Source organism: Oncorhynchus kisutch, linkage group LG27, assembly GCF_002021735.2.
Source record: "Oncorhynchus kisutch isolate 150728-3 linkage group LG27, Okis_V2, whole genome shotgun sequence".
Taxonomy (NCBI): Eukaryota; Metazoa; Chordata; class Actinopteri; order Salmoniformes; family Salmonidae; genus Oncorhynchus; species Oncorhynchus kisutch.
This window is the reverse complement of record NC_034200.2, coordinates 30,618,803-30,630,678: the sequence shown is the minus strand read 5'-3', so window position 1 is coordinate 30,630,678 and position 11,876 is coordinate 30,618,803. Positions and strand designations below refer to the sequence as shown.

Sequence of the window (11,876 nt, the reverse complement as noted above, 5' to 3'; positions counted from 1 at the left end):
GGTAAAGGAGAGTAAGAGAGAGGGTAAAGGAGAGTAAGGGAGAGGGTAAAGGAGAGTAAGAGAGAGGGTAAAGGAGAGTAAGGGAGAGGGTAAAGGAGAGTAAGGGAGAGGGTAAAGGAGAGTAAGGGAGAGGGTAAAGGAGAGTAAGAGAGAGGGTAAAGGAGAGTAAGGGAGAGGGTAAAGGAGAGTAAGGGAGAGGGTAAAGGAGAGTAAGGGAGAGGGTAAAGGAGAGTAAGGGAGAGGGGAAAGGAGAGTAAGGGAGAGGGTAAAGGAGAGTAAGGGAGAGGGTAAAGGAGAGGTAAGGGAGAGAGTAAGGGAGAGGGTAAAGGAGAGTAAGGGAGAGGGTAAAGGAGAGTAAGAGAGAGGGTAAAGGAGAGTAAGGGAGAGGGTAAAGGAGAGTAAGGGAGAGGGTACAGGAGAGGTTAAAGGAGAGTAAGGGAGAGGGTAAAGGAGAGTAAGGGAGAGGGTACAGGAGAGGGTAAAGGAGAGTAAGGGAGAGGGTAAAGGAGAGTAAGGGAGAGGGTACAGGAGAGGTTAAAGGAGAGTAAGCGAGAGGGTAAAGGAGAGTAAGGGAGAGGGTACAGGAGAGGGTAAAGGAGAGTAAGGGAGAGGGTAAAGGACAGTAAGGGAGAGGGTAAAGGAGAGTAAGAGAGAGGGTACAGGAGAGTAAGCGAGAGGGTAAAGGAGAGTAAGGGAGAGGGTAAAGGAGAGTAAGGGAGAGATTGAACATACACCATTGTAAATACAACCCATATTTATGCTTATTTATTTTTTCCCTTGTGTACTTTAACCATTTGTACATTGTTACAACACTATATATATATATATATATAACATGACATTTGTAATGCCTTTATTGTTTTGAAACTTCTGTATGTGTAATGTTTACTGTTCATTTTCATTTTCAAAACATTTAACATTTACATCTGACCAGTAAGCCCTTGAAATGAAGAGAAACATCTCAAGACAAGACACTTGAGAGAGAGAGAGAGAGAGAGAGAGAGAGAGAGAGAGAGAGAGAGAGAGAGAGAGAGAGAGAGAGAGAGAGAGAGAGAGAGAGAGAGAGAGAGAGAGAGAGAGAGAGAGCGAAATAAAGGGAGAGAGCGAGAGAGCAAGAGAGAGATTGAGAGCGAAATAAAGCGACAGAACGACAAGTGTGGAGCGCGGTTGAAAGAGCTCGGTTCTCCATCTCGAGGCATTTCCCCCCGCCTATCTGCCTCCCCAACGACGTCATCCGAGCGAGCGAGAGTGAAAGAGCGAGGAGGAGAGAAAGAGCCAGAGAGAGAGAGAGAAAGAGAAGGTGGGCAGAACAGTTCCCAGGCACTGCCGCGTTCTTAAATCGCGCATGAAAAGCCTGAGTTATGCTCAATCGTTCCACTTCACCTACACAATTTATGTGCCACTCGGATAGTGTAGCGCCTTTCCTGAAAAGGCATTCATAAATCTGACCCTGTTTTTCTCTCTTTCTCTCTTTCAGCGCTCTTGACTTTCTCTAACTCTCGTCACTCTATCACTCTCTTTTCTGTGGTGGTGTATGTCTGTTTTGGACGTTCTTTCTTATGTACCAGAAGATACATCTTAGTCACATGACTTTGTCTTCGGGTTGTCACACAGCCGAATGTGATCACACTCTCATATATCTCTCTATTTCACTCGCGCAAAAACACACACACAGCATATGTTTCTCTCTCTCTCTCTCTCACACACACACACACACACACACACACACACACACACACACACACACACACACATACATACATAGTTCAGGAGTCTTTCTTTCCTCACTCCTACATGTTGAGGCCAATAAGGTCACATACAGTAAATACAATATGATGAAGCGAGAATACACGGTAAAGTCCTTCCAATCCTAGTTGCAGATTCATTTCAAGGTCAGTCACATCCACCTTCTCGTTGACATTACATTGCTGTAGTGGAGTGGAGACATATGCGAGGATATGAGCTCTGTCAAGACGTTTAGCTAGACCTTTTTGACATGAGCGGTGTACTCACCTTGAAGCTGCAAGGTTGCTGGATAAAGCATCACTTAATTAAGCAGTTACCCCTAAATCACTACATTAACAACAGAGTAATGATTACTGTTCAATTACAGTTGTTCCTTTCTCAGCTGACCAATTGAATGGCTAATATGCATTCTGAATTAACAATTTTCTGATTCAGTAATTTTCCAACCAATTCGGCATAGTGTCACCCTTGAGACTCAATTAGAGTCGCTGTGCACCGATTATGCCCTTTTTAGACAACATGACTCTGCGGTACTTTGAAGGCGAGAATACGAGAAGGCATTATTACAAATAGCCTAACTACCATACTCCGCTCATGTCTACTAGCCTACTATAGCCTAGTCTACAAGCGCCAGTGCGCTGGACAGAGTGCTGTGTGAACGGTCAATGAGGTCCTTCCCTATCCATGCCATCAGATAAAAAACATATTTAAAAAACAGGTAAAAAATACACATTATGGAACAACGGGGACTGTGAAGAGACACACACAAAGGTACAGACACATGCACATGCACACATTGTGACATTGTTGTATGTATGAAACATGTTGTATCGTAGATATGTAGTGGTGTAATAATGTTATATGATGTGATGTTTTATATGTAGCTTTATATGTAATGTAAGTGGTTTAATATGTTTGGACCCCCTTGGCAGCAGCTAATGTGGATCCCTAATAAATACAAATACAAATAGCCGTCTCATTTGCAGCACACACCCTCCAATTATTGACGATAAATGGATAGTTAGTCAAATAGATGATATGCTGTTTTACCAAGGTTGGTGATGGCATAAATAAACTGCAACCCTTGAAACCCCTTTAAACTAAAATGCTGGTAACTTCCAAGGGGCTCGACAACATATTTTGTAGCCTGTAGGCTGCTGTCTGAAATGCATCAAACATCAAGAAAGCTTCTGTTGAATTATTAATTTCATGAATGTCTCTTATTTTCCAAAAAAAATCAATTGCACAGCTTTAGTTCAAATAGTAAAGAAACATCTGAAAATCCTTCTTGAAATCAACGATCGCGTCTATCAATGCCCCACTATACAGAATCACAATCTATAAGCAAGTTTTCGTTATCACTTACCTTTTCCAGCGAGAATGCAGGACAGCCCCAGAACCACCCAAACCAGCGCGAATGGCACTCCAAGCATCTCCATGATGGGAGAACGAATTCGACCAACACAAGACGATCTCTCTCTCGCACACACTTGATATTACCTTACTTTCTTTCAACGTCTGTTCGACACACCTTCTCAATGCGAGGTAAGCGGGGAACTGAAGCTGACTGCGAGAGACAGAACGCGTGCTGTGCCAGTCAACAGTCTACTAGGTGGAGCGATGGTTTGGCGTGTCTGGCTGAGACTTTGATATTGGGAGGGGACGGGACACATATTTCAGCGCGCCCCGGGACTAGACTGCTACGTCACACTGTGAAAAATATAACGAGCTTCATATAGCCTAATTGATCTGCTTAAAATGTGTTCGACTTGATTAGCCTATCAATTCAGTCTGTTTATCATCACCAGCATTTACATTTAATCATAAATATTTTATTAATGGAATAGATTGCATTCTAGTGCAGCATAATGTAAGAGTAGGAGTCTTTGAGTCGCTTATGATGTTGCTTACAACAGTAGCCTATACTATAAACTACAATGACCACAAAGCAATACATCATCTCCTATCAATCATATGAATGTTACTTTTGCTGTTATGAAACTATAACGAAACTACTGCAAAGGCACAGCTCTGTGTAGGCTATTGTACAATTCCATCAATAGCCTGACAAAGGCTTAAAACCTATGGTACATCTATGCCACCTCCAGATTGAACTCTTCCAAATGAAGTAACCCTGTAGCAATATATCTGATTTCTCTCTTATTCTATTCACAACATTCCCTGCCTCTGTTGTGTGTGGTGAGGATTAGTGTGTGTGTGTGTGTGTGTGTGTGTGTGTGTGTGTGTGTGTGTGTGTGTGTGTGTGTGTGTGTGTGTGTTTGTGTGTGTGTTAAGCCCTGTGGTGTTGCCTCATGCTGTCTGGGGACAGGGGGAGAAGGAAGAAAGTCCCTAGAGTCAGAGACACAGAGGAAAATAACTGGTTACACCAATGTACTTGTGTGTGTTTGCCTCATTAGAGTGGGTGTGATGAGCGGTAGGGTGTAGGAGAGGAGACAGTAAACTGGTGTGTGTGTGTGGTAAAACCAATGTAACTTAACCCTAGAGAATGTTGCAGAATGCCCATTCCTATCAGTGAAAGGTTGCTTCACATTAATCAGAGTGGTCAAACGATATACCGGGGCGCTCAAGTAGTGGTAGAAGGCTGTGTAGCTCCACACAAGGGGGTCTTTGAACATTGTATTGCACTTATGAAGACAAAAAACAAGGCTTTTGTAAGAACCGACACCGGAGATGAGAAGCAGGTACGGAGAGTGAACATTTAATATAGCACAGACATGAAACAGGTCAGGAACAGCTTCAGAACCGGGTAACAAAACGACAAACGACAATTAATGCTGAAGCGGGGAACAGAGCTGGGGAACAGACAGATATAGAGGAGGAAATAACACAAGTGATTGAGTCCAGGTGAGTGCAATGAATCGCTGATGCGCGTGACGAGGGGAGCAGGTGTGCATAATGATGGTGGCAGGAGTGCATACTGATGGTGGCAGGTGTGCGTAATGATGGTGGCAGGAGTGCGTAGTGCTGGGCAAGGGAGGGAGAGCGGGAGAAGGCGTGACAGCTTTTATCATCTTAGCTTTTCTGTACAGATTTGTTGGGGAGATCTGTGGCACTGTGTTGTGTGACAAAACTGCACATTTTAGGGTGGACTTTTATTGTCCCCAGCACAAGGTGCACCTCTGTAATGATCATGCTGTTTAATCAGCTCTTGATATGCCACACCTGTTAGGTGGATGGATTATCTTGGCAAAGGAGAAATGCTCACTAACAAGGACGTAAACAAATTTGTGCACAAAATCAGCTTATTGTGCATGTTGAACATTTCTGAGATCATTTATTTTAGCTCATGAAACATGGGACCAACAATTTACATGTTGCATTTATATTTTGTTCAGTAAAATATATTTGATTAGAAAAAAAAATATGTCATCAATGAGGCAATTCATATCGTAGTATTCACAATACATACAGATTAAATTATATAAAATATATGGAAGATATTATATCTAACATTATCTCTCTATTGCCTCTGTATCTGAAAGTAGTATTTTTACACAGCCTACATGATATGCATGGCATCTGAAGGCATTTCATTACATTTATGAAGGAGGGGCTATGGAAAATAATGGACGACGTGGAAGATGTGTGCCTTGCCGTGCAGTGGAGCTTACCTTACACTAAGTTGTATTATTTTCCATAGTATGCAAAGTTCCCTGAGGTGATTATATCACTTATACCATGTTTGTCGGTCGACGTCACCAACCTTCTAGCCATCACTGATCCATTTTTCATTTTCCATTGGTTTTGTCTTGTCATCCATCACACCTGGTTCCAATCCCATCAATTACATGTTGTGTATTTAACCCTCTGTTTCCCCTCATGTCCTTGTCAGTGGTTGTTTGTTGTATGTATTGTTATGTTCTGGTGTGCGATGGGTTTTGCACCCTCTTATTTTATTTTGTATATGTTGGTTTCTGGAGTTTTAATTTTTTTTATTAAACTGCTCTGTTTATACCAAGTTCACTCTCCTGCGCCTGACTTCCCTGCCACCAGCACACACCTATTACAGATAGGGTTAAAACTGAAAAACTACAAACGATTACCAAGCACTGGGATTGCACCAGCAACCCTCTGAACCATAGCTCGCATGTTAACACCACCCAAGCAAGCCGCGAACCTACTAGATGGTAATAGGCGCTCATGTTGCCCCAGTGGACAGTATTGAAGGCATCTTCTGACACTCTGGGGACCTGGACAAACTTCTAATATGACTTGGCTAAGCTAGCTACAGCAGGCCTAGTTACCTTAATAACCTAACAAACAGACTTGCTAGCTAAGCAAACCATCAGTCCTTCTAAATGTTAGCAAGCTAACTATTTATGAAAATCTAATTCAACAATGCAAACATTTAATAATACCAAACTTGTTTCAAGCAGACCACCACAGTCCCCATGCCTAGATAACCTGCCTAAATGACTATCACTGTGTAACACTCACATCTATCGCTATTACATTTTTTGAAAGGCTGGTCATGGCTCCCATCAACCCAGACACCTTGGACCCACTTCAACCCAGCATATCACCCCAACTGATCCAAAGATGACGCAATCTCTATTGCACACACTGCCCACTGTTTGTCATTACTGAGACGTGGTTAAGAAAGAGTGTTTTGAAGACTGATGTTAACTTTTCTGGTTATAACCTTTTTCGGCAAGACAGATCTTCCACCGGTGGTGGAGTGGCAATCTTTCCCAAGGAACACCTTCAGTGCTCGGTTGTCTCCACCAAGTCTGTCCCCAAACAATTTCATGGTTTTATGCATTAAACTTTCAAATAACTCTATTGTTGACTGTTGCTGGCCTCCATCAGTACCGGCCTGTACCCTAAATGGCCTAAGCTCTCTCCTGGCCCCTTACACTAAGTCTGAATTTGTCCTGCTAGGTGACCTAAACTGGGACATGCTTAAACCACCTGATCAAGTCCTAAAGCAATGGGACTCCCTAAATCTTTCTCAGATTATCACCAATCCCACAAGGTATGACTCCAAACATCCAGAAAATGCTACTCTCCTTGATGTTATCCTCACAAATAGTCCTGATAGGTATCAGTCTGGTGTTTTATGTAATGACCTTGGTGATCACTGTTTTACAACCTGCTCAGTGAAACGACCTGTCCTGATTTGTCATAGACGCTTGCTAAAAAACTTGAATGAGCAAGCCTTCCTTCATGAACTGGCCTCTGTAAAATGGTATAGAATCAGCTTGATCCCCTCTGTCGAAGACGCTTGGACCTTGTATTTTTTTTAAACCATTTTCAGTGGTATCGTGAACGAGCCCATAAAGAAAATAAGAATTAAAAACGGGTTCAGCCCCTGGTTCGACCATGATCTGGCAGAGTTACTCCAGTTCAAGAATTCCATTTGGCAAATCGCTCTGCACACGCATACTCAGGCTGACTGGCTCTCGTTCATGCAAATTAGAAATAAGTGCACTCACGCTATCCTGAAGGCCAAAGTTAGTTCCTTTAAGGAGCAGTTCTCTCTCTGTGGGTCTACCCCCAAGAAGTTCTGGAAAACCTGGGGAATAAAGCCTCTTCCTCACAGCTGTCCATGTCCCTTAGTGTTGATGATGTGGTTGTTACTGACAAGGAGCACATGGCTGAGCTCTTTAATCACCACTTCATTAAGTCAGGATTCCTATTTGACTCTGCCATGACTCCTTGCCCGTCCAACATTTCCTCATCTCCCAGCCCTTCTAATGCGACTATCCCCGATGATCCTCCCTCTATTTCCCATGCGGTTCCCATTGCTTGGAAGGCAGCCACGGTACATCCTTTATTTAAAGGGGGAGATCAAGCTGATCCTAACTGGTATAGGCCAATTCCTATTTTGCCCTGTTTATCAAAAGTTTTGGAAAAACTTGTCAATAATCAACTGACTGGCTTTCTTGATGCCTATAGTATTCTCTCGGGTGTGCGATCTGGTTTCCATTCAGGTTATGGATGCGTCACTTTAACCTTAAAGGTTTTAAATAAAGTCACCATTGCCCTTGATTCTAAGCAATGTTGTGCTGCTATTTTTATTGACTAAAGCTTTTGATACGGTAGACTATTACATTTTTGTGGGCCAGCTAAGGAGTATTGGTGTCTCTGATGGATCTTTGGCCTGGTTTGCCAACTACCTCTCTCAAAGAGTGCAGTGAATTAAGTCAGAACATCTGTGGTCTCAGCCACTGCCTGTCACCAAGGGAGTATCCCAAGGCTCGATCATAGGCCCCACACTTCTCAATTTACATAAACAACATAGCTCAAGCAATAGGAAGCTCTCGCATCCATTTATATGCAGATGATACAGTCTTATACTCAGCTGGCCCCTCCCTGTATTTTGTGTTAAACGCTCTACAACAAAGCTTTCTTAGTGTCCTGTTGTTAGCTTTCTCTGCCTTAACCTTCTTCTGAACACCTCCAAAATTAAGGTCATGTGGTTTGGTAAGAAGAATCACCCTCACCCTACCTCTGAGGGTTTAGAGCTTGAGGTAGTCACCTCATACAAGTACTTGGGAGTATGGCTAGATGGTACACTGTCCTTCTCTCAGCACATATCAAAGCTACAGGCTAAGGTTAAATCTAGACTTGGGTTTCTCTATCATAATCGCTCCTCTTTCACCCACACTGCCAAACTAACCCTGATTCAGATGACAATCCTACCCAGGCTAGATTACGAAGATGTCATTTATAGATCGGCAGGTACGGTTGCTCTCGAGCAGCTAGATGTTCTTTACCATTCGGCCATCATATTTTCCACAAATTATCCTTATAGGACACGTCACCGCACACTATACTATTCTGTAAACTGGTCATCTCTGTATACCCGTCGCAAAACCCACTGGTTGATGCTTATTCATAAAACCCTCTTAGTATCATGGCTGGCTGAAGGACTGGACCAAGGTGCAGCACGGTAAAAGTACATTTTCTCTTTATTAAAAATGACGCCGACAAAACAAAGAACAAAACCAAACCGTGAAGCTTTGGGCTATGTGCCCTGAAAAAAGTCCAAGTTAACTTCCCACAAAACAGGTGGGAGAAAAGTGTACCTAAGTATGGTTCTCAATCAGAGACAACGATAGACAGCTGCCTCTGATTGAGAACCACACCCGGCCAAACACATAGAAATAGAAAATCATAGAACATAGACTGCACACCCAAATCACACCCTGACCAAACCAAAATAGAGACATAAAATGCTCTCTACGGTCAGGGCGTGACACTTAGGCCTCACTCCCCCCTATCTGAGAAACCTACTGCAGCCTTCATCCTCCACATACAACACCCATTCTGCCAGTCACATTCTGTTAAAAGTCCCCAGAGCACACACATCCCTGGGTCGCTCCTCTTTTTCTTATGCTGCAGCTAGCGACTGGAACGAGCTGCAACAAACACTCAAACTGGACAGTTTTATCTCAGTCTCTTCATTCAAAGACTCAATCATGGACAAGCTTACTGACAGTTATAGCTGCTTCGCATGATGTATTGTTGTCTCTACCTACTTGCCCTTTGTGCTGTTATCTGTGCCTAGTAATGTTTGTACTGTGTTTTGTGCTGCTACCATGTTGTGCTGCTACCATGTTGTGCTGCTACCATGTTGTGTTGCTACCATACTGTGTTTTCATGTGTTTCTGCCATGCTATGTTGTTGTCTTAGGTCTCTCTTTATGTAGTGTTGTGTTATCTCTCTTGTCAGGATGTGTGTTTTGTCCTATAATTGTAATTTTTTATTTATCACCCATCCCTGCAGGAGGCCTTTTGCCTTTTGGTAGGCGTCATTGAAAATAAGAATTTGTTCTTAATTGACTTGCTTAGTTAAATAAAGGTTAAATATTTCTTGTTTTTTAAAACCCACCTGGACAAAATGAATACCTATGTAAGAATGCTGTTCATTGACTACAGCTCAGCATTCAACACCAAGCTCCCTGGGACTGAACACCTCCTTCTGCAACTGGATCCTGGACTTCCTGATGGGGCACACTAGGCGGTGAGAGTAGACAGCAACACATCTCCACGCTGACCAGGGGTGTGTACTTAGTCCCCTCCTGTACCCTAGGCGGTGAAAGTAGACAGCAACACATCTCCACGCTGACCAGGGGTGTGTACTTAGTCCCCTCCTGTACTCCCTGTTCTCCCATGATAGCGTGGCCGTGCACGACTCCAACACCATCATCAAGTTCTCTGACGACCCGACAGTGGTAGGACTGATCACCAATGACGAAGAGGCAGCGTATAGGAAGAAGGTCAGAGACCTGGCAGTGTGTTGCCAGGACAATAACCACTCCCTCAACGTCAACAAAACAAAGGAGCTGATCAAGGACTACAGAAAACGGAGGGGCGAGCACCTCCCCCATCCACATCAATGGGGCTGTAGTGGAGCGGGTCGAGAGCTTCAAGTTCCTCGGTGTCCACATCACTAAGGAATGAATATGGTCCACACAGTTGTGAAGAGGGCACGACAGCGCCTCTTCCCCCTCAGGGGGCTGAAAAGATTTGGCATGGGCCCTCAGATCCTCAAAAAGTTCTACAGCTGCACCACTGAGAGCATCTTGACTGGCTGCATCACTGCCTGGTATGGCAACTGAAAGGCACCCAAGCACATCACTGGGCCCGAGCTCCTTGCCTTCCAGGACCTCTATACCAGGTAGTGTCAGAGGAAGGCCCAAAAAAATAATCAAAGACTCCATCCACCCAAGCCATAGACTGTGCTATGGCAAGAGGTACCAGTGCACCAAGTCTGGAACCAGCAGGACCCTGAACAACTTCTACCCCCAAGCCATAAGACTGATAAACAAAACTGATGAATAGCTAATCCAATGGCTACACAGACTACCTGCATTGACCCTTTTTTTAACTATCTCTCTTGCATTGACTCTACACACACACACACTAGGCTCCACCCACAAACTCACACATACTAATCATTCAATCAATCAAGTGTATTCATCAAGCCCTTCTTACATCAGCTGATGTCACAAAGTGCTGTACAGAAACCCAGCCTAAAACCCCCAAACAGCAAGCAATGCAGGTGTAGAAGCACGGTGGGAAAACTCCCTAGAAAGGCCAGAACCTACAAAGAAACCTAGAGAGGAACCAGGCTATGAGGGGTGGCCAGTCCTCTTCTGGCTGTGTCGGGTGGAGATTATAACAGAACATGGCCAAGATATTCAAATGTTCATAGATGACCAGCAGGGTCAAATAATAATAATCACAGTGAATGTCGAGGGTGCAACAGGTCAGCACCTCAGGAGTAAATGTCAGTTGGCTTTTCATAGCCGATCATTCAGGGTATCTCTACCGCTCCTGCTGTCTCTAGAGAGTTGAAAACAGCATGTCTGGGACAGGTAGCACATCCAGTGAATAGGTCAGGGATCCATAGCTGCAGGCAGAACAGTTGAAACTGGAGCAGCAGCATGACCAGGTGGACTGGGGACAGCAAGGAGTCTTCAGGCCAGGTAGTCCTGAGGCATGGTCCTAGGGCTCAGGTCCTACGAGAGAGAGAAATAAAGAAAGAATGAGAGAAAAAGAGAGAAAAAGTGAAAGAGAATTAGAGAGAGCACACTTAAATTCACACAGGACAACGGATAAGACAATACTCCAGATATAACAGACTGCCCCTAGCCCGAGGGACAAAAAAACTAGCGCAGCATAAATATTGGAGGCTGAGACAGGAGGGGTCGGGAGACACTGTGGCCCAGTCTGACGATACTCCCAGACAGAGCCAAACAGGCAGGATATAACCCCACCCACTTTGCCAAAGCACAGCCCCCACACCACTAGAGGGATATATTCAACCACCAACTTACTATCCTGAGACAAGGCCGAGTATAGCCCACAAAGATCTCCCCCACGGCACAACCCAAGGGGGGGCATCAACCTGGACAGGAAGATCATGTCAGAGACTCAACCCACTCAAGTGACACACCCCTCCTAGGGATGGCATGGAAGAGCACCAGTAAGCCAGTGACTCAGCCCCTGTAATAGGGTTAGAGGCAGAGAATCCCAGTGGAGAGAGGGGAACCGGCCAGGCAGAGACAGCAAGGGCGGGTCGTTGCTCCAGTGCCTTTCCGTTCACCTTCACACTCCTACTGGGAGTACTGGTACTCCCTGTATATAGCCATGTCATCT

At 44.3% G+C, this 11,876-nt stretch overlaps 1 protein-coding gene across 1 annotated transcript in view; it reads right to left on the bottom strand.

Annotated features, from left to right (window-relative positions):
- clstn2a (calsyntenin 2a) overlaps nucleotides 1-3,383 on the bottom strand; it is a 303,976-nt gene extending 300,593 nt beyond the window's left edge. The window contains exon 1 of the mRNA XM_031807195.1: nucleotides 3,113-3,383. Within this exon, the coding sequence (XP_031663055.1) occupies nucleotides 3,113-3,185 (73 nt within the window). The 5' untranslated portion in view covers nucleotides 3,186-3,383. The remainder of the gene's footprint in view (nucleotides 1-3,112) is intronic.
- Nucleotides 3,384-11,876: the final 8,493 nt, after the last annotated feature.